The sequence below is a fragment of the Ambystoma mexicanum genome, chromosome 11 (genome assembly GCF_040938575.1).
Source record: "Ambystoma mexicanum isolate Mex_15411 chromosome 11, UKY_AmexF1_1, whole genome shotgun sequence".
Lineage (NCBI taxonomy): Eukaryota > Metazoa > Chordata > Amphibia > Caudata > Ambystomatidae > Ambystoma > Ambystoma mexicanum.
This window is the reverse complement of record NC_090934.1, coordinates 166,770,026-166,794,210: the sequence shown is the minus strand read 5'-3', so window position 1 is coordinate 166,794,210 and position 24,185 is coordinate 166,770,026. Positions and strand designations below refer to the sequence as shown.

General features: G+C 46.8%; 1 protein-coding gene across 14 annotated transcripts in view; it reads right to left on the bottom strand.

The window, feature by feature from the left end:
- The window catches only part of SRRM1 (serine and arginine repetitive matrix 1), a 935,651-nt gene that overhangs the window by 106,662 nt on the left and 804,804 nt on the right, over nucleotides 1–24,185 (bottom strand). For all 14 annotated transcript variants that reach the window (XR_011279577.1, XM_069622717.1, XM_069622715.1 and 11 more), the window contains one exon: nucleotides 7,453–7,648. Coding sequence is in view for 13 of the 14 variants with exons in the window: in XM_069622717.1 (XP_069478818.1) it covers nucleotides 7,453–7,648 (196 nt within the window). In the remaining variant the exon portion in view is untranslated. The remainder of the gene's footprint in view (nucleotides 1–7,452; nucleotides 7,649–24,185) is intronic.

Here is a 24,185-nt window from a genome sequence, read left to right as displayed (position 1 = left end):
ACAAAGGACTCAAACCCGATTCAAGCAGAGTAAAAGCCCAGAAGAAACAGACAAGACATGGCGAAAAAAGAAGACTGGGGCGATGTTATGAAAATTATCACCCTTGGGTGCTGTACTGCAGCTGAGTTATCAGCCTGCAGATACAAGTCACCAGGTAGTAAAAAAGAAACCACTGCCACCACCCATTCAATTGAGTTAGTTTAACACAATCTTACATCTTACTATTACGGTGAGTAATGCATGTCTTCTGATGCTTGTTAATTTTTTTTTTATTTTATTTTATTGGTTTTTACAAACCTTTAAAAATCTGACGCAAAACATTCACACATCTTCACCAAATTTCCCTTGCCCCATTCAAGTTCCTTCCCTCATTACAGCTTTCTCCTCTCTTTTCATGTTTGGACCTTCAACCACGGGCTCCATTCCCCGAAATGCTTTCCCCTAATGACAATAAACGTGCTTCTATGGTTTCCAGCAGTCTTATTAGAGGCAGAATTAATTTTAGGTCGGTTCCTTGATACATTGAACTCCACCACTCATCCGCACACAATGATGGGTGGGCTAAGCTCCATGGTCCCAAGTGTATGGTCCTCTCAGATCTCAATTTGGTGCAAAATAAAACTAAGTGTTTTAGTGATTCAGGACCTTTTGCACATAACCTACATTCCGGGCTTAGATGGGCAAAGCCCCTCCATGATCGGAGGCGATCCTTCGTTTTAAACATGTTTAGCCTAAACAGCATAAACAGTCTGCGTGCCTGAGAGTTGGGAAATAAAGACACATACTTCTGCAGGCTGTTAAAGGCACGTGCTTCCAATGGAGCATGACTCGAACTTCCAGCAGCAGCTCTTTCCGCACAGGTCTCGTCCCAGTCTGTCCGCCAGATCTTTAGTTTAGCTGCATCCGGGTTCTCATGAAGCAAATCGACCGTTATGTCGTATTTTTTCAGAATTGTCTCACATCTTTTCAACCACATCTGGATAATTTTAGAGTTTCCAGGTTGGATATTATGAAGAATCTCAAACTGTGGGATCTGCGCTCGACTGCAGGTTTTTCGATACAAGCTCAACAAACTCCAAACAGATTCTTGCGTGCAGGGATATTAGCGCCAGTTCATATCTTATGCAAGATGTTTTCACCCCCCTAGGGATGCTTGTTAATCTGCTTGGATCACATGCTGTGCATAGACTAGCGCGCAGTACCCGGAGTTGGAGGTGGGTTATGCAAAGGAACCCTAGTGAAAAGATGTCTGAATACTGCTTGTCCCACCTGAGAATCAGATCTAGAACGAGTGTCTAGGCAATAGTGTTTTGTAAAGTTGTGTACAGAACTCCAGGTTGCCGCTTTGCAAATGGACTCAAGGGGAACATTTGCAATGAATGCTATGGAAGCCCCACAGCCCCGGGTAGAGTGTGTTCTAGGCTTGAAGGGCAGCTCTCTCTTAGCAAGAGTATAACTGTGTGATGCATTTGTTTGTTTATTCATTTAAAATGCGCACCAGACCCAGGGCTATTCCCTGACCATGTTATCCAGAGTCTGTTCCCCTTGGAGCGGTTTCTGGGGGTACCTGGAGGTGTGGTTTTGGCATTGGGCGTTCTCCTGAGTTGCGAACAGGTCGATCTCTGGGAAGCACCATTCTGCAAAGACCTTGGAGTCAAGGTCTTCGCGCAGATGCCAATTCGTATAATACGGGCAGTGGGAAATCTCTGCTGAGCACGTCCGCTAGAAGATTGAGTTCTCCTGGAACGTGTTGGGACAGTAGTGTTTGAGAACCCACATCCAAATGTTCTGGGACAGCTTGGATAGCCCTGGAGAGTGTGTGCCCCCCTGTTTGTTTAGGTAATACAGGACTGTCTTCCCCTGTAGCTGTGTCTGGAAGGCCTTCAGTGCTTTGAATACCGCTAGCAGTTCAAACAGATTTATATGGCTGGAGGCTACTTGTGGGGACCATACTCCATGCGCTGTCTGCTGAAGCAGGTGAGCCCACCCCCCAAACCGCCCACCCCGTGAGAGATGCATCTGTTGCGAGAGTGGCTTCTACTGCAGGAGTGGTGAAGGTCTCCCCCCCCCCCCTTCAAGAGGTTTTCCCTCGACCACCACTGCAGAGAGAGAACGAGGGCTGGCAAGATAACTACCAGATCTTCCCATTGTCCGCTGGCCTGCCACCACTGGCTGTTGAGCCACTCATGCATGGGACGCATGCGCAGCCACGCGTGGGGAAGTATAATGCATGATGCCATCATACCTAGCAAGCGCATGGCCTTGGCTACCGTCACTTCCCGACTGGCTACATATTGAGGGATCTGAGAAAGCATGTTCTGAACCCTCTCATTGGAGGGGAAGACGAGGCCGCCCTTTTTCCGAATTAGAGCCCCTAGAAATTGCTTGACTTGACTGGGGTCTAAGCTGGATTTCTTCTGGTTGATGGAGAATTCCAGACTGAACAGGAGGTCTATTGTCTTCCAAGTATTCAATAGGCATGTTTCGTAGGAGTCATGAGCCAGTCGTCGAGGTAAGGGTACACCGGGACGCATAGTCTGCGCAGGTGTGCTGCCCCTACTGCCAAAACCTTTGTAAACACACTTGGCACCGAATTGATAGTGCATGTCCTCTATTACGAAGCTTAGATATTTTCAGTGCGCTGGCAACATTGAAATATGAAAGTATGCATCTTTCATGTCCAGTGTTGCCATGTAACCCCCTGTTTCAACAGTGGGATTACTTCCTGCAGGTTTACCATACGAAACATTTGAGGTTTGACAAATTTGTTCGCTGGGCGCAAGTCTAACAAAGGGCGCATGGTGAGGTCCTTTTTGGGTACAAGGAAGTACACTGAATAAATACCCTTGTTTACCTGAAGAATAGGGACGGCTTCTATGGCGTCCCTTCCCAGAAGTGCCTCTACTTCTTGTATTAGGATTCACAGATGGTCTGGCGTCAGGCGGCGTGCTCTGGGCAGTGTGAATTGTGGGGGTCGGGCGAATTCCACACAGTACCCCTTGGTGACCGTTTTGAGAACCCACTGGTCTGATGTAATCTCCTCCCATGCCAAAAGTAAAGATGTTAAGCACCCCCCAACTGGGATGGAATGGGAGGGGACTGTATCCGTAGGTCATTTCTGAATGGAGGCTTTGGTTCCCCGGGAGTTGGGGCCTCTACCATTCCCGCACCGCTGACCCCTTGGTGGGTAGTTGGTGGGGGTGCTGGACGCTTGTCCTGAGTTCCAGGTGTTTCCCGTATTGTACATGTTTTGTGCGGAACGGGATTGGCCTCGAAAGGACCGGCGGAAACCGCTTCTCCTCTGGGGGGAGGGTTTTTGGGTGATTTGCTGAAGGAACTTAAGAGTCTTGTGATCTTTTTTGGCAGTCTCGAGAGCATCGTCGACTGCTTTACCAAAGGGATTCGACTCAGATAGGTTTAATAATAAGAGCTGCTTGGGTCTCCGGCTTGAAGCCCGAGTTTCGGAGCCAAGAGTACCATTTGAGCAGGGTGCCCCGAGCTAGGGATCTTCCTGCCGTCTCTACAGTATCCAAAGTGTTTTTAGTACATTTTGGCTGACCTGCCTGCCCTCGGCCACAATGGTGAGTAATTTGGTTCTTGCGGGTTCAGGCACCTCCTGGAGACCACCTTGTATAAGGTTCCACTGTGCATCGGCATAACTGGCAAGCAACGTATTGTTTGCTATGTGCGTGGTACAAGCAGCTGCCGTGGTAATTCGCTTACCCAAGGCATACAATATTTTTGACTCCTTATCGGGAGGTGCCTCTCCCGTAGCAAGGGGTACTCCAGCCTGTTTCCGGGTGGTGGTAACCACTAGGGAGTCAGGGGTGGCGTGGCCTTTAATATATGTAGGGTCAGTAGGCGATGGCCAAAATAATTTCTCCACCCTTGGATTTACTGCCCTGGTCTGGGCTGGTGTGACCAGGGAAGGAGCCAATCTCCTTTTAATGGAATTCAGGAGAGGTACTGCTTGGCTGGAGGGTTTTCTTTCTTTAAGAATATCCTCCACAAAATCTTGTTCTGGTGGGGCCTGCTGGGTGGCGATTTTAAAATAATCTGCTGCCTTTCGTAAAATGGCATTGAAAGCCATCTGATCATCCCCTGGGAAGCCTGGCAGGCCGGAGTGGAAGGAGGGAGGGGAATCCAAACATAGGGCATCCATGTCCTGGTCATGAGTAGGGAGCGCCCATGGTTCCGTCTCAACCTGGTGAATGTCTTCCCAGCCTTCCGTGGGATCTGCCTGGTCATCCACAGTGTAGTCTTGTTGGAAGGTAGTAACCTCTTCCTCATCATAAATGTCCTGATAAGTGCCCATCTGGATCTCATCTTCTGGGTGGATAGAAGTGAAATGTTCTTTAGAGGTTCCAACATTTCTAGGAAATTTAGGAGCAGGCTCAAAAGGGAGGGTCCTCCGAGGTCTCTGGGGTAGGTTGCTCTGAAAGTGAGACACTTTTCCAAACGGGCCATGCACCCGTCGAATTTTTCTTTGGTCCATTTAGATGAACCAGAAGGGTTCAAGGGTGGAAAATCTTCATTTTCCTCCCGAAGGCGCAGACATTTGTTTCCAATAGCACTAGCCAAAGGCTCCTGACTATCCTCGTAGTCCTCTTGAGCATCGGGGTGTTGCAGCGCGTCTTTCGACGTGTCCGAAGCCTGCTCTTTGCGCTTCGTTTTGACGTTAGACTTCTCCTTCAGCCCCACTGCCGAAGCAATCCTAGCGATGCTTTCGGCGATGTTCGGCGAAGTGGGGGAGTGCCGTATGACTAGGAAGCCTAGCGGTTGATTTTTTCCCCTAACGGGGGCTTAGAGGGCGTTGGAGCGTAATTTTTTGAAGGCCCAGTCGCAAGACACTGTAGTGGATGCGGGGAAGGCTGTTGATCTTGAAGATCAGAGGATTCAGTCTACATTTTTGGCGGTCCCGTTGGTGCTTTCGCCCGTTTCGGCAGTACCGTCGAAACCGGGATCGGGGTTGTGTGTTTAGTGTGGCGATCTTGTACGCCCTTGTCGCTGGGTGTTTTCCCCATAGCGTGACTCGAGTCAGGCCTAGCGGGGTCTGGGACGGGCGTGGCGAACCTAGAGGTGTCCGTCGTGTGGTCTATGGCATCCGACACGGATGCCTGGTCATCACTAGTACCCCCATCACTTTCGGCAGGTGCGGCGCTGGGGGAAGAAGTTCCAGCCCGCGACATGCCGTAGGCGGCACACCTCTTAACGTGGCGCTCCTTAAGCGTTTTAGGTTGAAGGAGTCTACAGGCCGCGCACTGCGCTTCAACGTGGTCAAGGGGTAGACAATTATTGCACTTATCGTGCTCCTCCTTCCAAGGGTATCTGGCCCTGCAAGAGGGGCAAAACTTAAATGGTGTCCTTTCCATAGCGAAAGGTAATAAAGGCAATGACCAGACCTAGAGGGCAAAGAGGGGGAAAGAGGAGAGACATAGCTGAAAGGATATGACCACCCCCGACTGCACTTTCCCTACTGTGTAGGCTGGCCAGAGTGCCCGGCCACGTGGACGGCTCCACTGCCGGTGTTTAGGCGTCGAAGTCCACCGCAGTTTTAGGCGTTGAAAGTCCCCCCGTTGTCTTCGACGTAGCACAGGAAAGACCGTCAAAGTTACTATCAGGGGATAATTGACAAAGTTGACCAACAAGGTATAACAATGTCTCTTATTAAAGAGCTCTGCAATAAGGCGACTAGTTATATGGGCGGAACAGAACAATCTGAAGGACCTCGGCATGTGAGGGATTTTGGGTACACTACACGTCACGATAGGGATAGTGTTACAGACACCTATGCCGATATCCCTTTCGGTCCCCGAAAGACAAGATGCAATACTCTGCGGTTACCACTGGATGTCGGACCATATGCACAGCATGTGATTCTAAACAGATTAACAAGCATCATAAACTTCGTTTTATGTCCCACAGCCTCAAAGACTAGTCAATTTCCCCATAACATGTGAGCAAAAGCCCAGTGGAGTGTTCACTTCACTGTAAAAAGTCAGGACATGGTGAAAAACAAAAGCAAAATGTTTGGGGGTCAATTGAATATGGAGGGAAAGTTGTCAAAAAGAGAACACTTTCTAAACACTCACCTGAATTTAGGATAAGAGGAGTCCTGCAGCCATTCCAGTATATCAGTATTGGAGCCAAGTATCCTGTGAAGTTGTGCAGCTAACTGAAAACCTGTGGACTACTCCTGAAGAGGCCTGGTGACCTTTCCTGCAACTGTCCTGGTGAAACCCTGCTGGCCTACTCGATATGAGAAGACCCTGGTCGTCGTGGGATCAACCAGTCTCAGCGTCTTCTCACGTTCCTGCAGCTTTGAGCCTTCGGAAGTGCCACTGGACCACCCGGTAGACCGACCAGCTCTAATTGGGCTATTGCATTAGAAGCATCACTGCTTTCAGTTTTCCACAGGAACTTCAATGGTCACCACCTCGTTCTACAAGTTGCCTTCCTGCCAAGTTTCAGCTTCCCAGCATAAAGGGATCCTGTCCTGGCAGGTATTCTTCAATCGCGACTGAAGAGACGCCTGCTGTCGTCCGTGTGCAGGGACTGGTGCTGGAACCAGCTCCCCCTCTGTCTGGTAAAGTGTTCTGAAGAGACCGGCATCAGTGCCTGCTGCATTTTGTCATCTGAATGTTTTGCACTCCGCTCCTCGACCCTACCAGGAACTTCATTGCACCAACACAGGTGATGGACATCTTCTACTGGATCCAGGTAGATCCAGCAGACCTCTAGCGACTCCCAGTCGACATGCAAAGTCATTTGGGAAAATAGGAGTAAGGGTCGGGTGTAATAATAGTTACATCCACCTCTCTCTCTCCTATCATACATTTTCGAATAAACATTTGCTTATTGCATTCTTTCAGTTTTGAAACGTTTTAAAAGCTGTTCTAAGTGATAGAAAAAGTATCTTACTTACCTGTAAAATCCTTGAGAAGTCTTCTGGAACATCTTTCACCACCCCAAGAACTTTATCCAACTTTATCCCTTGTCCTAAAGGAATTTTGTGACTTTTGGGCACAATGCCCCATTCAACTAAAGTATTGGACTCAAAGTTAGGCTATAACACTTGTGAACTGGTTTTCCTAATTGTATAATTACTTACCTTGCTTTCAGGTGTTTAGGTGAATTGTATGCATTTCTACAAAACTAAGATTCTAAATATGTTTTATAACCGAGTGTTGTGTGATATTTGCTTGTTTTTTTTCTAGTGTGTTTTGGGCCTATAATATAGTATTTGTGAACTTCGCAGTCTAAGCAGAATAATTGTGTGCTTCACTGTGTGGACTCGTTGTGGACTCAATTGACGATTCCATGCTCTAGAATTGAAATCAATGCTCGTATGATGTACAACTTGTTTTACACTTTCAAAAACAGATGAACTTGATCAAAATACAGTACATGAAAAATACAGTGCATGAAAAAAAAAAATACATGATCACCTACCCTTACAGGAGATGGGCTTGGTGAAACACTTTTAGCCATTTTTGCTGGTGGTGCGGGTGACCAGTTTGCAGAGGGAGACCGTGACCTAGAAGGTGGTGATGGAGGTTGTAGAATCTTTTTCGGTGGTGGCTCTGGTGATCCAGATGCAGATCTGGATGAAGACATCCTCCTGACAGGTATTGGACTTGGAGAAGCCCTTGAAAAGAAAATGTGAATCAGTACTAAAGACAAATGCATTACTCTTTTCTCAAAATAAAGAGCTTTTATAAAAGTGGACACATTCACACAAAGCAACTCTCTCAATAGTGGGTCTGCCCACCAGCTGTCAAATGCAGACACAAAAGTACTGACAGAACAGGGCACACAAATCACAGCATTCTCAAACATCAGGGGTCTGCTTCAACTCACAGTGAAGTATTGTGGGAGAGCTCTGGGGCTGGGGTGAAGGGAGGCAGCACCAGAGGCTAAGGACTTTTTTGTACAAACCTCTGTTGAGGGAGCTACAACCACTGACCTTAATAGAGGGGGGCTGACACACTCAACAAGAAAGGGAACCCAACTCACCTACAGTTATGTAACGTGGACAGAGCGACAAGGCTCAACTCTGAGGTAGGGGTAAGCAGGACCAAACAGGCACCCAAGGAATTTATAGAGGTTGGGGAGAGGGGTGGGCAAGAGAACCGCACAAGTTAGCAAAGCAGATAAACTCCATGGAACCAACATATTTAAGCACAGTATCCTAAAGACACAACACACCCCTGTTTTATATGGGTCAGGACCCAACACATTTAGGCAAGGAGTAGGCAGAAAAAGGAAACCGACATTTAAACCTACCAGTAAAATACAGTAAAAGTCCCTTAGGCCCACATCAACACTCCACATCAATTCCAACCCTATACATAGTACTAAAAATAAGAATGCACACAAGTTAAACATTGAGAGTATGAAACATTTCAGACCGATATCCTCCAAGGAGGATACATTTTAACAGTTTCCTTTGCAATACACTGACCTGAAAAATGTTCATATAGACGGCAAAATCAGCTACAGTAATAATGCATTCACAATAAAAGAGGTGCAGAAAAGGCCTTTAAAAATGCATTAAAGTTTAGAGGTAAGTGCTAGAATTCCAGTTCTCGTTCTAGAGCTTGTTAGGTAAGATTTTGTCCAACTGGTGTGGGACTTTACAAGACTTCTCTGCCTGCTATTAGTGACCCAACCTTTAACATAGGCCTGTACTACACAAGTCCATAGAGTCGCTGAGCAGCCAAGCTTATCTTAGAAGGGGTACTGTGAGCTGTAGAGCAGTACAATGAAATCAGTACATTCAAGTACTCATGAAAAAACCTACACTCTACAATTATTAATATATACACAAAGCAAAAGAATCACTAGATATGCAGCAACTAATAGTAACATCAAGTAGACTTTTCAGAATCAAGTTATTGAAGCAATAATAATGCAGGTGAGTACATTATTTTTGTACTAACACATTTCCAGCGCAGAGTGTGACATAAAGGTCAGTAGCAGCACTTATGGTTCACCATATGTTAGGCAAGAATTGATGTGGTAACCCTGGGGGAGACGCCAGCATTGTCCTCTTGGTATTAGGTAAACCACCTATTGGTATAGGTCTGTACTACACAAGTTGGTAGCGTGACTGAGCAGCCAGACTTATCTCAAGAGGGGTAAATGTGAGCTGTACAGCTGTAGCATTGAAATCAATACATCAATACATATTGTATTCTCCAATACAAGTATCCATATAACACTTATACGCAAGGTTTTCCAGTAAAATAATTATGTAATGGTCAGTTTTAAATAAGCATTCTTTAGAAAGGGCAATGTGTAACAAAAATACACTTCTAATGACGTTCACAGAATCAAGGCAAAGAAAGTAGATACTCCATTTAGAGAGTTTTCCTACATATACCCTGAGGTGACTTCACTAACTAGGACAGTAATGGCATTTATAGATCACTTTTGTACTTTGTAAATTCTGAGGTTGGTAGAACGAAAAGGTTAAAGGAAGGAAAAAGGTTAAACAGGTTCTCAGAGCATGTGAGCACTTTTAAATCTCCCAACAAAGTCTAGATTAAAACCTTTCCCAAAATATTAGTTAAAAATGAATGCATCTCCTACGAGGAAAAGTAAGAATCAAAGTCAATGGACTAGAAGAGTCGGCAGGGAGCCAAGACAGCCAAAGTCAATTGGAGCAAAGTCTATAAGCCGAGGCCCTTCTTAGATAGCAAAAATGTCTTGCACAAAGTTGGAGAGTTTGTTGTAGAAAATCACTGTTGGGTTACAAGTTGTAACACTTGTGAAAGTTAGAGCTCAAATCAACTTTAGAAAAGCAGCTACTGCAAGTCTCAACTGAGAAGAGCAGAACTACGGAGAAAGAGAAGTACCCCAAAGTCAGAATAGTACCTTTGGTTAGAAGACAACGATCCAGCTGGCTTCTGCCTGGTTGCAGTGATGCAGATCCTGTGCTCCTGGGCCTCAGTCGTGGGAACAAGAGGGAGGATGTCTGGAAGACTCCTGCACAGCAATTCAAAGGTCTGCGGCAGCTACAGGCTCTTTTCGGATCAGCAGCACTTCTCGATTTCAGCACTCAGTAAACAGCACCACTGCGGATTTTGGACACCGGTTGGGTTTCCTTCACAACTTGAGTCCAGCACTCTGGTGAGGTGACTTGAGCCGTCCTTGTTAAGGAGAATTCTCAGAAATGTGCCAAATCCTCCCTACCTTAGAGACCCCCAGCACCTTTGCTGGACTTTGAGGACTTTAATGTTTTACCTGGAGAGAGTGACCCTTTTTCCACACTCCCTCATGTATTTTTGCTATGACTTGAGCACTGTGTTTCTTTTGGTTGTGGAGTCTGACAAACTCCATATGCATCCTGTTTTACATTGTACCACACAGCACCACACAGTCTGGTGTTCCTCTCCCTGGCTCTTCGGTTCCAGCAGCAAATGCAGTGGAAATGCAACCAGCTTAGAGAGGATGTCCAGACGGGCTTACTTTGGAGTGGATTGGTCGCACCAACTCAAAAGGGAGAAGTAGTCCTTGCAGGGCTTCTCTAGTCGAGGCAAATTCAGAGCTTCAGCACAGCTGCAGGGCTTCACCGGGCAAACCAATGGTCCAAGAGTTGCAGCAGGCGTCTCTTCCAAGTTCTTCGGATTCCTTCGTCCAGTGGTCGACTCTGCCTTCCAAGCCAAAAAGCCTTGCCTTTCATGCAGAGTTCTCCCATTCATGCCAGCCTAGCTGTCAATCACACAGCAGGGTGGCTGTCTTTACCGGACAGTCAGCCAGCCAATCACCACAGAGTGCATTTGGGTCTCATAGGAGACTAAGCACAGGGAGTTTCGGGCACCTCCCTCACTTCCTGCCCCCACCAGACACCCAGGAGTCAGAGGCGGGCTTCACTCGTGCATCCCGCCAAAGGCAAAGCAGACAAAGGAACCGAACCTGGCTTGGCGCGAAGAGTAAATCTCAAGGACCTTTCCACAAAGAAATGGCATAAAAAGAAGACCGGGGCGATGTTTACAAAATGGCACCATTGGGTGCTTTACTGCAGCTGCGAACGCAGCCCGTGGTAAATGCACACTACGGTAGTTAAAAGTAAACCATTGCCACCAGCCATTCAGTTGGGAAAGGGTAGCATAAAATTGTTACATGAGAAGCTACACAAAGGGTATACTAAGTAATCCCTCCAGCACCCAATTGTAAGATAGTGTGTGCTGGGTCTAGAAAGTTACAATTCTAAGTAAAATCAATTTCACTTTACTGCTCTTGGAAACAGTTTATCGAAGAGAAGGTATTTAAACTTTGGGGAAGTCTGAAAGACTTCCCTGTGCTACTGCAGTGAAGGTGCTGTGAGACACAATGTAAACGATTATGCCTATGGAGTTTGTCAGACTCCACAACCAAATGAAACAGAGTTCAAAATCACATTAAAATACATGAGAGTGGAAAAAAAGCATCTCGCTCTCTCCAGGCAAGAAATTAAAGTCCGAGCAAAAAAAGAGCTGGGGAGGGTCTCTAAGGTAGAGAGGTATTACCATATTTCTGAGAATTCTCCCTAACACTTTCAACTGGAGATATTCGGTCGCCATTGATGCAGAGGAAAAGGCGCCAAAACACAGAAGTTCTGCTGAAACAAAGGAGATCCGTAGCTGAGGAGTCCCTCTCCAGAGTACTGCTACAGGAGCCCGCCAGACGTCCTTCCCTTTGTCACAAAGACCAAGATCCAGAAACAAGGGTCTGCCAAGCTGTAGCAAGGAGGAATCCAGCAGGAACATTTTTCTTTGAATCACAGGTACTGTGGGGATTGGGGTGTTAACCTTTTAGCCTTAAGTTGTGCTTCCTATCCTGCTAAGTGCTTGTGTTCCCCCTTAGAGTTGAGACCCACTTTCCTGCAATTGGCTGACCAGCTTGTGCTCTCTACAAAGTAGCTCACTTGGGTTACTGTGATTTCTGATGAATTTACCAACTTTGTAAAGACTGTACCTAAGAAGAAGTGCATCAGAACTTTAGACTTTGTTCATTAACTTTGGCTGTCCTGGCTCCCTAAAGGCACCCTTCTAACCCTAATGAATTTGGCAGTACTTGTTCCCTCATAGGTTATAATAGTGGACATTATTATTGCTGGGATAAATGTTCACCTGCCTCCCTTTGGGAGCTTGTAATTGTTTTACACTCTGGAAAGTATGTTCTAAATCGGATTCTAACCTTTTCCTTCCTTTACAACTCAATAACTGAACTAATAACTGAAAATAAGTGCAATATTGACCTTAACTGAAGTCACACCCGTGAGCTGGAAAATGTGTTGGCATAAAGTATTTACCAACTTTTATAGTCCTTTACAAAGTGAACCCACACTTTGAATGTTACTAGTAGATAAAACCTTTTAAAGAATGCTCATTTAATCCTTCTGTATATTATAAATAAATATTTATATATAGCTTTAAGTGTGTGTTACTTGGCTACTTGTACTTAATGATAACTTAATGGGAGCAAGATAGTCTGGTTTTCGCCCATTACATGGGACGGAAAGACATGCATTACTTACCGTAAAAGCATTTCTGATGATTGTATCTGCTTAGATTCACATGCTGTGCATATGGTCCGAAATCCAGTGGTAACCGCGGAGTATTGCAGCTCGTCTTTCGGGGGACCGAAAGGGGACGTCGGCATAGGCATGTCTGAAACACTATCCCTATCGTGACGTGTGTAGTACCCAAAATCCCTCACGCGCCGAGGTCCCTCCGATTGTATTTTTTCTGCCATGAGGGAGCCCAAGGCTATAGTGAGTGAGTACATGAAGAGAGAAAGTAGTAAAAAGTCTATGTTCCTTCCACCCCGAGCAGGGAGGGCACAGGTGAATCTAAGCAGATACAATCATCAGAAATGCTTTTACGGTAAGTAATGCATGTCTTCTGATGCTTGTTAATCTGCTTAGAATCACATGCTGTGCATAGACTAGCGAGCAGTACCTGGATTTAGAGGTGGGTTGTGAGAAGGAACAGTAGAAAAAAGATGTCTGCGTACTGCTTGTCCCACCTGAGAATCAGACCTAGAATGAGTGTCCAGGCAATAGTGTTTTGTAAAGGTGTGTGCAGAACTCCAGGTTGCCGCTTTGCAAACGGACTCTAGTGTAACATTTGCAATGAATGCTATGGATGCCCCAGTGCCTCGAGTAGAATGTGCTCTAGGCTTGAAGGGCAGTTCTCTCTTTTCAAGAGTGTAACATAGTGTGATGCATTTGACAATCCACCTTGATATTGCTGAATTAGAGACAGGGTCCCCTTCTCTACCAGCTGCCACTGAAACAAAGAATTGTTTAGTTTTCCTCAGTGGTTTAGTTCTATCCATGTAGAACATGACTGCCCGGCGCACATCTAGTGTGTGAAGGCTTCTTTCGACCATGTTAGTAGGTCTCTGGAGGTACGTGGGTAGTTCAATTGACTGGTTCACATGGAACTTCGAAATAAATTTCGGCGCAAATCTGGGATGTGTGTGCAGAACTACCTTATCTTTGTGGACTGTAACAAAGGGGTCCAAAACCGAGAGGGCCTGTAGTTTGCCAACTCTTCTGATAGAAGTGATAGCTACTAGAAAGGCTGTCTTGTAAGTCAGGTCTTTCAGACTAGCTTTATGCATAGGCTCAAAAGGGGGTCCCATGAGCCTAGTTAAAACAACATTTAGATCGCACCCAGGGGCTGGGTGAGTGATGGGGGATACATTCTTTTAACCCCTTCCATAGAGGCTTTAATCACAGGTATTTTCCACCATGACACCTTCTGCTGTGATGTGGTGTAGGCTGACAACGCCACTAGGTGAACCTTTAAGGAATTGAAGACTAACCCAGAGTCCAACAGATGTGTTAGATATAACACAATGTGTGAAGGCGAGCAATCGGTGGGATTGACGCCTTTGGAACTGCACCAGATGACATAACGTTTCCATTTGCTGGCATAGCAATAACGTGTGTTAGGCTTTCTTGCCTCCCTCAGTATGTCCATGCATCTTTGAGGGAGTTGCAGATGTCCAAACTATGACCTCAGGAGCCAGGCTGCTAAGTTCAGAGTTTGTGGGCATGGGTGCAGAGTCTCCCCCCTGTCCTGAGACATGATGTACGGGCAGGAAAGCTTGACTGGTGGGGAGAGGGACATTTCCATCAGGTGCGCAAACCAAGGTTGGCGGGCCCACATGGGAGCCACCAGAATCATGGTGACTGGTTCCTGGCGCATCTTGTGTACTATCTTTGTTCAGAAGGGGAGTTGTGGGGGGTGTGTGGGGGGGTGGGGGGGGAGCATAGACAAGTTTCCCCGACAAAGTTATCCAGAGATCGTTTCCTTTGGATCGGTTCTGGGGGTACCTGGAGGCGTAATCTTGGCATTGGGCGTTCTCCTGTGTAGCGAACAGGTCGATCTCTGAAAACCCCATTCTGCGAAGACGTTGGATACAATGTCTTCGTGCAGTCGCCATTCGTACTCTTCTGGCAGAGGAAAATCTCTGCTGAGTACGTCTGCCAGAATGCCAGAAGATTGAGTTCCCCTGGAACATGTTGGGATGTCAGGAACATCTTGTGTTTGAGAGCCCATATCCAGATGTTTTGGGACAGCTTGGATAGCCCTGGAGAGTGAGTGCCCCCCTGTTTGTTCAGGTAATACTGTGCTGTCGGTTAGGACCAGCACAGTCTTCCCTTGCAGTTGCTCCTGAAAGGCTTTCAATGCTTTGAACACATCTAGTATCTCCAGTAGGTTTATATGGTTGGACGCTACCTGAGGGGACCACACTCCGTGAGCCGTCTGTTGAAGCAGGTGAGCCCTCCACCCCGTGAGAGATGCGTCTGTCGTGAGTGGCTTCCACTGCAGGGGTGGTGAAGGTTTTCCCCTTCAAGAGGTTCTCCCTCGACCACCACTGCAGAGAAAGAACGAGGGCTGGCGAGACAAATTAACAGATGTTCCCAATGTCCGCTGGCCTGACACCACTGGCTGTTGAGCCACTCTTGCATGGGACGCATGCACAGCCGCGCGTGGGGAACCAAGTATATGCATGACGCCATCATCCCTAGCAAACGCATAGCTTTGCGTACCGTCACCTCTCGACTGGCTACATACTGAGGACCTTGAGAGAGCATGTTCTGAACCCTCTCGCTGGAAGGGAAGACTAGATAGTCTTCCGTACGAATTAGATCCCCCAGGAACTGTTTTACTTGGCTGGGGACTAAGCTGGATTTCTTTTTGTTGATAGAAAATCCCAGGTTGAACAGTAGGTCTACTGTTTTTTGGGTGTTCGAAAAACAAACAAACGAGTCTCCCGTGATGAGTCAATCGTCGAGGTAAGGGTAAACTGGAACTGAAAGTCTGCACAGGTGTGCCACTGCCAGGACCTTGGGTAACACCCTTGGCGCCGAGGCAATGCCGAAGGGGAGCACCTTGAACTGGTAGTGTTTGTCCTGAATCACGAACCTTAGGAATTTTTTGTGCGCTGGCAGCATTGAAATATGAAAGTATGCATCTTTCATATCCAATGTTGTCATGAAGTCCCCCTGTTTTAGCAATGGGATCACCTCTTGCAGTGTTACCATGCAAAACTTCTGGGGCTTTATGAACTTGCTAGCTGGGCGCAGGTCTAGAACAGGACGTATGGTGAGATCCTTTTTGGGTACAAGGAAGTACACTGAAAAGATACCCTTGTTTCCCTGAAGAATCGGGACAGCTTCTATGGCGTCCTTTCCCAGCAGCGCTTCCACCTCTTGGATCAGGATCTGCAGATGTTCCGTTGAAAGGAGTCAATGTTTCCGCGGTCTGAACTGTGGAGATCGGGCGAATTCCACGCAGTAACCGTGGGCGACCGTCTTGAAGACCCACTGGTCTTAAGTTATCCCCTCCCATGCCTTGAGGAAAGATGTTAATCGCCCCCCCGACCGGGGAGACATGGGAGGGGACCTGGACTTGGTGGTCATTTCTGACCCGAAGTTGACGCTCCTCTGGAATTGGAGCCTCTGCCTCTATTCTTACTACCCCCAGAGGGGTCAGAAGCGCGGTAAGTGGGGCTTGCAGCAGGTTGACTTGAGTTGAAGTTGCCCGTGCCGAAATTGTTTTGAGCGGCGCGGGCTTGTCCTCGAAAGGACCACCGAGAATTACTGCCCCTCTGTGAAGAGGGTTTCTGGGAAATTTGGTGCAGCGACTTAATAGTCTTGTGCTCCTTCTTGGCTGTCTCCAACGCATCGTCCACCGCCTTCCCGAAAAGGTTGGCCTCCGAGATGGGTTTGTTGATAATGGATGCCTGGGTCTCAGGCCTGAAGCCCGACGTGCGCAGCCACGCGTGCCTCCTTAGGGGAGCACCCTTTGCGAGAGACCTGCCTGCTGTCTCTGCGGTGTCCAGGGTATTTTTTACATTCTGATTGGCAAGTTTGCCCTCCGACACAATGGCGAGAAGCTTGGCTTTGGTGGTTTCCGGAAGCTCCGGAAGGCCTTCCTGGAGTAGGTTCCATCGGGCGTCGACGTAGCTTGCCAGTAACGTTGTGTTATTGGCAATCTGGACGGTATAGGCCGCTGCCGACGTAACCCGTTTGCCTAAGGCATACAACCTTTTGGACTCCTTGTCCGGGGGTGACTCTCCCGTGGCAAGGGGAACCCCTGCTCTCTTGCGAGTGTTGGTCATCACCAGCGAGTCTGGCATTGCGTGTCCTTTGATATAAAGCGGGTCGGTGGGGGAGGGTCGGAAAAGTTTTTCGACCCTTGGGTTCACAGCCCTACTCTGAGCGGATGCGAGTAAGGAAGGGGCCAGCCGTCTCTTTACAGTGCTCAAGAGAGGGATAGACTGGCTTGCCGGAGGCTTTTCATTAATAATGTCCTCCGCGAAATCTTGTTCGGGCAAGGCTTCCAGTGTGGCAATTTTAAAGAATTCCGCCGCTTTTTTCAACATGTTGTTGAAAGCCATTTGATCATCCAGCGGGGAAGCTTGTCGAATCAGGGTGGATGGGGGAGAGTCGAGGCAAACTATATCAGAGTTGTGATCGTTCTGCTGGGAGTCCTCCCAGTTGTCCGTTGCCCCTTGATCTTCCCCATAGTTGTCCAGAAAAGACTACTCTTCTTCTGTATAGATGTCTCTATACGTGTCCATCTGGACATCTTCTTGATAGTCAACTTGGTGTTGGACATCTTGTGTGCGAGGGTTAGGGTCTACCCAAGCTTTTTTCGGCAGAGGTTGATCAGAAGCCCTGAAAAACTGCTCCAACCGATCCATACACCCCTCGAATTGCTCCGTGGTCCACTTGGATGACCCAAATGGACCTAGCTGAGTAGATACTGTGTTCTCCGTCCCAAGGCGTTGAGAGGATCTCCTCAGGGTGCTTGAGAGGGGTACCTGGCTTTCTTCGTAAGAGTCTTCGGGATCGTCTTCCCAATCAGTGGAAAACTTTTCGGCGGATTGGCCCATAACTGTGGGCGGAACAGGTACTAGGCCCACCGCCGTAGCAATCCTATTGATGCTCTTACGGATAGTCACTGAATCTTCGGGAGACAACGCCTCCGATGATGTGCCGGCAGTGAAAATGTCTTCCAGGGCCAGCGGATGGCTTCTCGGGTAGAGGCCTACTCGTAGTTTTCGGGCCTGTACGGGCCTTGTAAACCTTGGAATCCGTTGAATTTTTTTGTTCAGAAACTTCGGCGCATGTAGTTTGGGGAGTAGCGCCCTTGTTATGTTTCTTAGGCCCAGTCGTCATGCGCTGCTGCGGATGTGGGGAAGGCTTCGGATCAGACCGATCCGTGGGCGCCACCGAAGTTTTCGGCAGACCCGTTGGCGCTTTCGCCTTCTTCGACAAAGTCGTCGAGGAGGGCGCTTGGGTTGTGTGCTTTGTGCGGTGAGATTGTACACCCCTGTCACCGGGTGTGGTCCCTGCAGCAAGACCGGAGTCGAGCCTGGAAAGGTCTATAACGTCCGTGTTGGACGTTTGGTCATCCGATGTACCCCCGTCACTTTCGGCTGGTGTCGCGGCAGGGGAGGTCTCCACGCGTGACATTCCGTACGCGCCCCACCGCTTCACCCGGCGCTCCTTAAGGGGTTTAGGTTTAAGGAGTTTACATGCCGAACACCGCTTCTCGCCGTGCTCTAGGGGGAAGACAAGCGTTACACGACGTGTGCTCATCTTTCCACAGATTTCTGACCCTACACACAGGGCAGAATCTAAATGGAGTCCTTTCCATAGCAGAAGGGAAGGGTGGCCAGACCAAAAAGTAAAGCAGTGGAAAAGAGGAAAGACATAACAGTATGGCAAACCCTGAGCCCACTCTCCCTACTGAGTAGGCCGGCCAGAAGGCCCGACCACGTGGAAGTCCGAACGCCGGATCTTAGGCGCCGGAACCCACAACTGTAGACGATTCCCCCGTAGTCTTCGTCAAAGATGTTCTTGATAGGCGAAGTGACTTAACGGGGAATAACCGACAATTCGGTAAGATAAACAATGTCTCATGAAGAGCTCTGCTATAGGGCGACCAGTTATCTGGGCGGAAAAAAACAATCTGAGGGACCTAGGCACATGAGGGATTTTGGGTACTACACACGTCACGATAGGGATAGTGTTTCAGAAACGCCAATGCCGACGTCCCCTTTCAGTCCCCCGAAAGACAAGATGCAATACTCTGCGGTTACCACTGGATGTCGGACCATATGCACAGCATGTTATTCTTAGCAGATTAACAAGCATCAGAACTGCCCTCATCGAATGAAAAACACAGGTTGATGAGTTGCGAGATAATGGCAAAACAGCCCTCCTCCTACTGCTAGATCGCTCAGCTGGGTTGACCTTGTGGATCATAAGGTCCTCTGTAGTCACATGGATTCAGCAGCTCACTTTTCATCAGAGGCCATCAGATGGATAGAATCATTTGTGAGTGATACAACTATGAGGGTCTTCTGCCCATCGGCAGCGCGGACCCGGTCCCTATCACGTGTGGTGTACCCCAGGGCTCTTGTGTCTCCCCTACATTTTACAATATAGTCACCAAGCCTTTGTTCGATTATCTGGACCTTCTGGGCATCACCTACACTAACTATGCAGACGATACTCGGATTCTCCTCCCACTTTCTGGGGATTATGACAAGGACTCAGCGTTGTTGAATAGAGTGCATCTCATCATCCAGGCATGGATGGCTACACACGGTTTATGCCTGAATGATAAGACAGTTGATTAAATGGGTACCCACCTTAACCTGAAGAAACTAGGCCATGAATAGTCTTCATTCACTATCGATGAAAATATCATTAGGGTAGCCAAGGAGGTAAAAACCCTTGGCTTTTACCTTGACTCAACCATGTCCTTCCACAAAAAAGTGAACTCTCCGGCCTCCACCACTGCCTACACCTGTAAGCTTATCAGGGCATGCAAACCATTCCTCTCTAATGACAGTTGTATGATCCTGGCTAGAGCACTAATATTTTCTAGGCTAGATTACTGTAATGCTCTATATAGTGGCGCTAAGAGAGCTATTATCCAAAGGCTCCAAACTCTCCAAAATAACGCCTTAAGAGCTGCACTAGGCATAAAGAAAAGAGAACACATCTCTGCAATTAGACGCCAATACAAGTGGCCATCTACCCATAATAAAATTCAGCTAAAAAAGGCCTCCCTCGCCCACAAAGCACTAAACAATGCTGCCCCTAGCTACCTTGTAGACAGACTACACAGAAGAACGTCTATCAGACCCATGAGAGCCAGTAACGCAAATTGCCTTATGGTACCGAGATTCAGACTTCCTAAAATCGGCGGTAATCGCTTTCCCGTGAAGGCATCCAAACTTTGGAACTCCCTGCCTCACTGGCTCAGAGCAGATCCACCATACTTACACTTCAGAAGTAATTATATCAACCTGCTCAATTCTATTGACCACTAGATTGTGCCACTGCATTACCTTCACCGAGGCTTCCTCAACCCCAGCCCTATTACACTGTAAAATTTGCTTTGGTGTCCTACCTGTACATAACCTGCTTAACTTGTACACTTGTATATATGTCTTATGTCTTATTATGACCATACTTGTAACTTATGTAAGCCTTGCATATTCTTACTGCTGCGCCCTGTTACCCTTGGGTCTGGTACGCATTAGAAATAAATAAACAATTGTACAGTTCTACAGCTCACATAACCCCTTTTAAGATCAGCCTGGCTGCTCAGTCACAGTACAAACTTGTGTAGTACAGACCTATATTAAAAAGGTGGGTTCCCTAATACCAAGCAGATAAGACTTGTGTAGTCCTCACCGGTTGGACTGCACTAATTCTTACCCAACAATAACAAGTAGAATGTTTCATAGGAATCAATGGCAAAAAAGTATACAGGCCATCTGCTTGTATGAAGAGAAGTCTATTTTTTACCGCACTGGTACATATTCTGCAGCAATGAATGCCAGAGAAGACCAGAGAACCCAATCAAAAGATCCAGGCCAGCAGACAAACCAGCAGCCCCAGAGGAAAATGCAGCAGAGCAGGACCACCCTCAACGCAAGTCAATGGGAAAGGCGGTTGAGACTCGCTTCTAGAGAATCATGGTTCAAAACTCTCCTCCAGAATATCCTGACCCTGAGATCAGAGAGACGCCACAGGGGGAGCATCTTCAATAATTGGCCACCCATGAAAGAGGAAAATGCTTATGTCGGCAGTTTCAAAGAGAATTGCTCTGGCATAACGCAGGTAAGTGAAGGCTTACTTTCTAGGTGTAGTTTACTTTTTTTTTTTATGGTGTTCTTGCCGAATTACAGCTTTTCACATACAAAAAATATAAAATAGATTTAAATAAGTAAGAAGTCTCAAAATCCATCAGAACACGAAAATTAGGCACACTTCTGTACAAAAATAAAAAGGAATACAAATGTACATAGACATTCATTTGATTAAGACTCCTTCATTTCAAACATTTAAGTCACTGGTCAAACTTAGGTCTTTCAAAATGTTCAGCACTAACATTGTTTTGTGTGCGGCTACCATTCTTCCCAAAACGATGTTTTTAGCCACCAGTCATCTACAACCTAGACAATCTCTTAGCTCTAAGCTACCAGGACCCATCACACAAACAATATTGTTTCAGAGATTGTTCTTCACCACCTCCACACAGTGGACAGAGGATGTCGGTGTACAATTCCCTAGACCTTATATTTAAGACGACACTTGTAGGAAGTAAATTAAGGCAAAATCTTAGAAAATCAATTCTCCCACGAGGATCTGGGAAACACCTAAAGTACATTGATCACCAACCTCTGGGTTTATCAGACATACATTTTCAATGCACGTATCACTGAAATCGTATTTATCCAATCTACCCTCTACAGGGCTTCTTTTACATTCATTGGATTTTGAATCAAATCCCCTTGATCACAGTCACACACCAGAAGTGTTTCCAAGACACTTGGTCTTAACCCCTTCAAAAAACAGATGAGTATTCTTTCTCAGCATTCCCTCCATTTCTTCAGAGGGAGTTCTTCGGTGGAACCAATATTAATGTGTACAGTGATAATACTCTCCAATGTATCAGTGATCACAGGGACAGATGACCCAATTCTTATCTCAGGGCTAAGGGCACCGATTGTGATGGATCAAACATTTTCACAATTTGGCTTAAAGCTTTTCCCAGTTAATTTTTCTCACTATTGGATTTACATTGGACTGCACCAATTCTTACCTAACACTTGGATCCTCCCGATCTCCAATCTTGAAAATTGGGATTATCGTAGAGCCTCTCCATGAAGCAGGGAGATGTCCAGTCCTCACCACCCCCCCTGTAGAGGACCACAGGTATTCTCGACCACATGAGGATATTTGATTTGTTAGGCCACTGAAGCCCCTGAGGACGATGATTTCTTTATTAAATCTTCTTCTACGGTATTGTGATGAACCAAACCCACGGAATTCCTTCAAAAGTAACCCTTTCAAAGTTGTCCGTCAAGTGTTTGTTCCAGCCCTCTTCTATAACATTGCTCTGCTGTTAGGGAGAATTCTCAGAAATGTTCTAATTCCCTTCTACCTTAGAGAACCCTAGCTCTTTTTGCTGGACTTTTGATTTCTAACCTGTAGAGAGCGAGACATTTTTCCCACTCATGTATTTTTCTGTGATTTGGACTTTTTTTTTTTTACTTTGGAGTCTGACAAACTCCATAGGCAACATCTTTACATTGTGACACACATCACCTTCAATGCAGTGGCACAGAAAGTCTCTTGGAGGTGCCAAAGGTTTAAATACCTTCTCTTGGTGAAACTACGATTTCCAAGAGCTGTGAAGTGCAATTGACTACTTTAACTTTCTAGACCAAGCACACACTAACTTTTAATAGGGTGCTGGACGGGTTACTTAGTATCCCCTTTGTCTAGTTTATCATGTAACAATTGTATGTTACCCTTTCTACAATTAATGGCTGGTGGCAATGGTTTACTATTTCCTACCATTATGTGTTTCTACCACGTGCTGCAATTGTAGCTGCAGTAAAGCATCCATGGGTGCCCAATTATATCAAAATGGCCCCGGCCGTCTTTTTTCGCCATTTCTTGTTGTAAAGGTCCTTCTTGAGAGTTACGCTGCGTGCCACACCAGGTTTGGTCCCTTTGTTCATTTTGTCTTTGGCGGGATTCACCAGTGGAGCCCGCCTCTAGCTCCAGCATGTTTAGCAGGGAAGGAAGCAAGGGAGGTGCCCGAAACTCCCTGTGCTTCGTCTCCTTGGTTACAGGAATGCACCCAAGGGTGATTGGCTGGAGGGCTGTCCTCAGAGGACAGCCACCCTGCTGTGTGATTGACAGCTAGGCTGCAAATGAATGGGAGAAACCTGCATAACAAGGCAAGGCTTTTTGCTTCGAAGGCAGTCTCGACCACTGGACGAAGGAATGTAAAGGATATTTGTACCGCGCATTATCACCACCGGAGTGGTCCCCTGGTGCTCTGGCAGCACTGAAAGAGGGTGAGTTAGTGGGAGGAAGGTGGAAAAGTGCAAGAGAGCAGTGATGCGCTGTTGGCAGTCTCAGCCCGGTGGGTCAGTTTGCTGGGCCTAGGATGTTTGCGGCCGGTAGTCGCTGTTTACTGTTGTGAGTGTGTGTGTTTTTGTTTTGTTGTTGCAATCTAGTGAAGTTTGTGCGGTTTGTTGTGCTGTAGGTTTGTGGTTGTGTTTGGTTGGGAGTTTGAGAGGTGTATGCAGAGGGGGAAAATGTTAGTGGATAGGTTAGTTAGCATTTCTGTCTCTTAATGTGGCGCTGGGTTTCAGTAATCTCGCTCGATGGAGAGTGGGGCATTTCTGCACCTCTGTCCTGATCTGGGCTTGTCCGGTATTCCCACTGTCCCGTTCATATCTGGCCACCCATTCCATCAACTTCCTTCATAAACCTTACCTGCCTTCCTTTTCCACTCATATCGCCAGTGTACCTGCTAAAGTCCACAACTCAGTTCAAGTGTGGTGATTGCTAACATATAGAAAACTCTATAACAGTGTGGTACTTGGTAGCAATTAAGGGGCGAGTGAGGAAGTTGGCAGAATTGGCTGGGGTTGTTGATTCTGTCTTAATGGGTGTCGCTTGTGTTTTTTTTTTGACTTGACGTTACCGGTCTAGTTGTGGTGGGAGTTTCTTAGTCGGTTCTGGGTGTTGTCAGCGCCCTCCTAAGTTTAGTAGTTGTTTTTCTTTCCGTTGTTTCGGTTTTCAGTTTGTGTCTGGTGTTGAGACAGGTTTTTAGTAATTTCCTGAACTTAAGGTGATCTTTGGTGTTTCTTATTTCTTTTGGGATGTTGTTCCAGGTTTTTGCAGCTAAGTGGTAGAAGGAGGTGCCTCCAAGTTTTTTCTTAAGGTATGGTTTTAGTTCCAGGCGGATTTCGTTGTTTGACCTGAGGAGTCTCGTTCACTTGTAGATTGTTATTTTATTTTTGTAGGATGTCTGCTCCATGTCCACCGATTGCCCTGTGTGTTATGCACATTGTTTTGAAGGTGATGCGATGTTTGACTGGGAGCCAGTGTAGTGTTTTTAGGGCAGGAGATGTGGTCTCTTCTGGATAATTTGAGGAGTATTCTGGTTGCTGTATTTTGGATCCGTTGTAGTTTCTTCAGGAGGTATTCTGGTATTCCGAGGTAGAGGCTGTTTGCATAGTCGATTCTTGACACGATGAGGGCCAGGATTGAGAGTGTTTTGTGCGTGAAGGAGAGGAAAGGTAGTATTCTTCTTGCCGCGTGGAGGAGGAGGAGGAGGAGGAAAAAG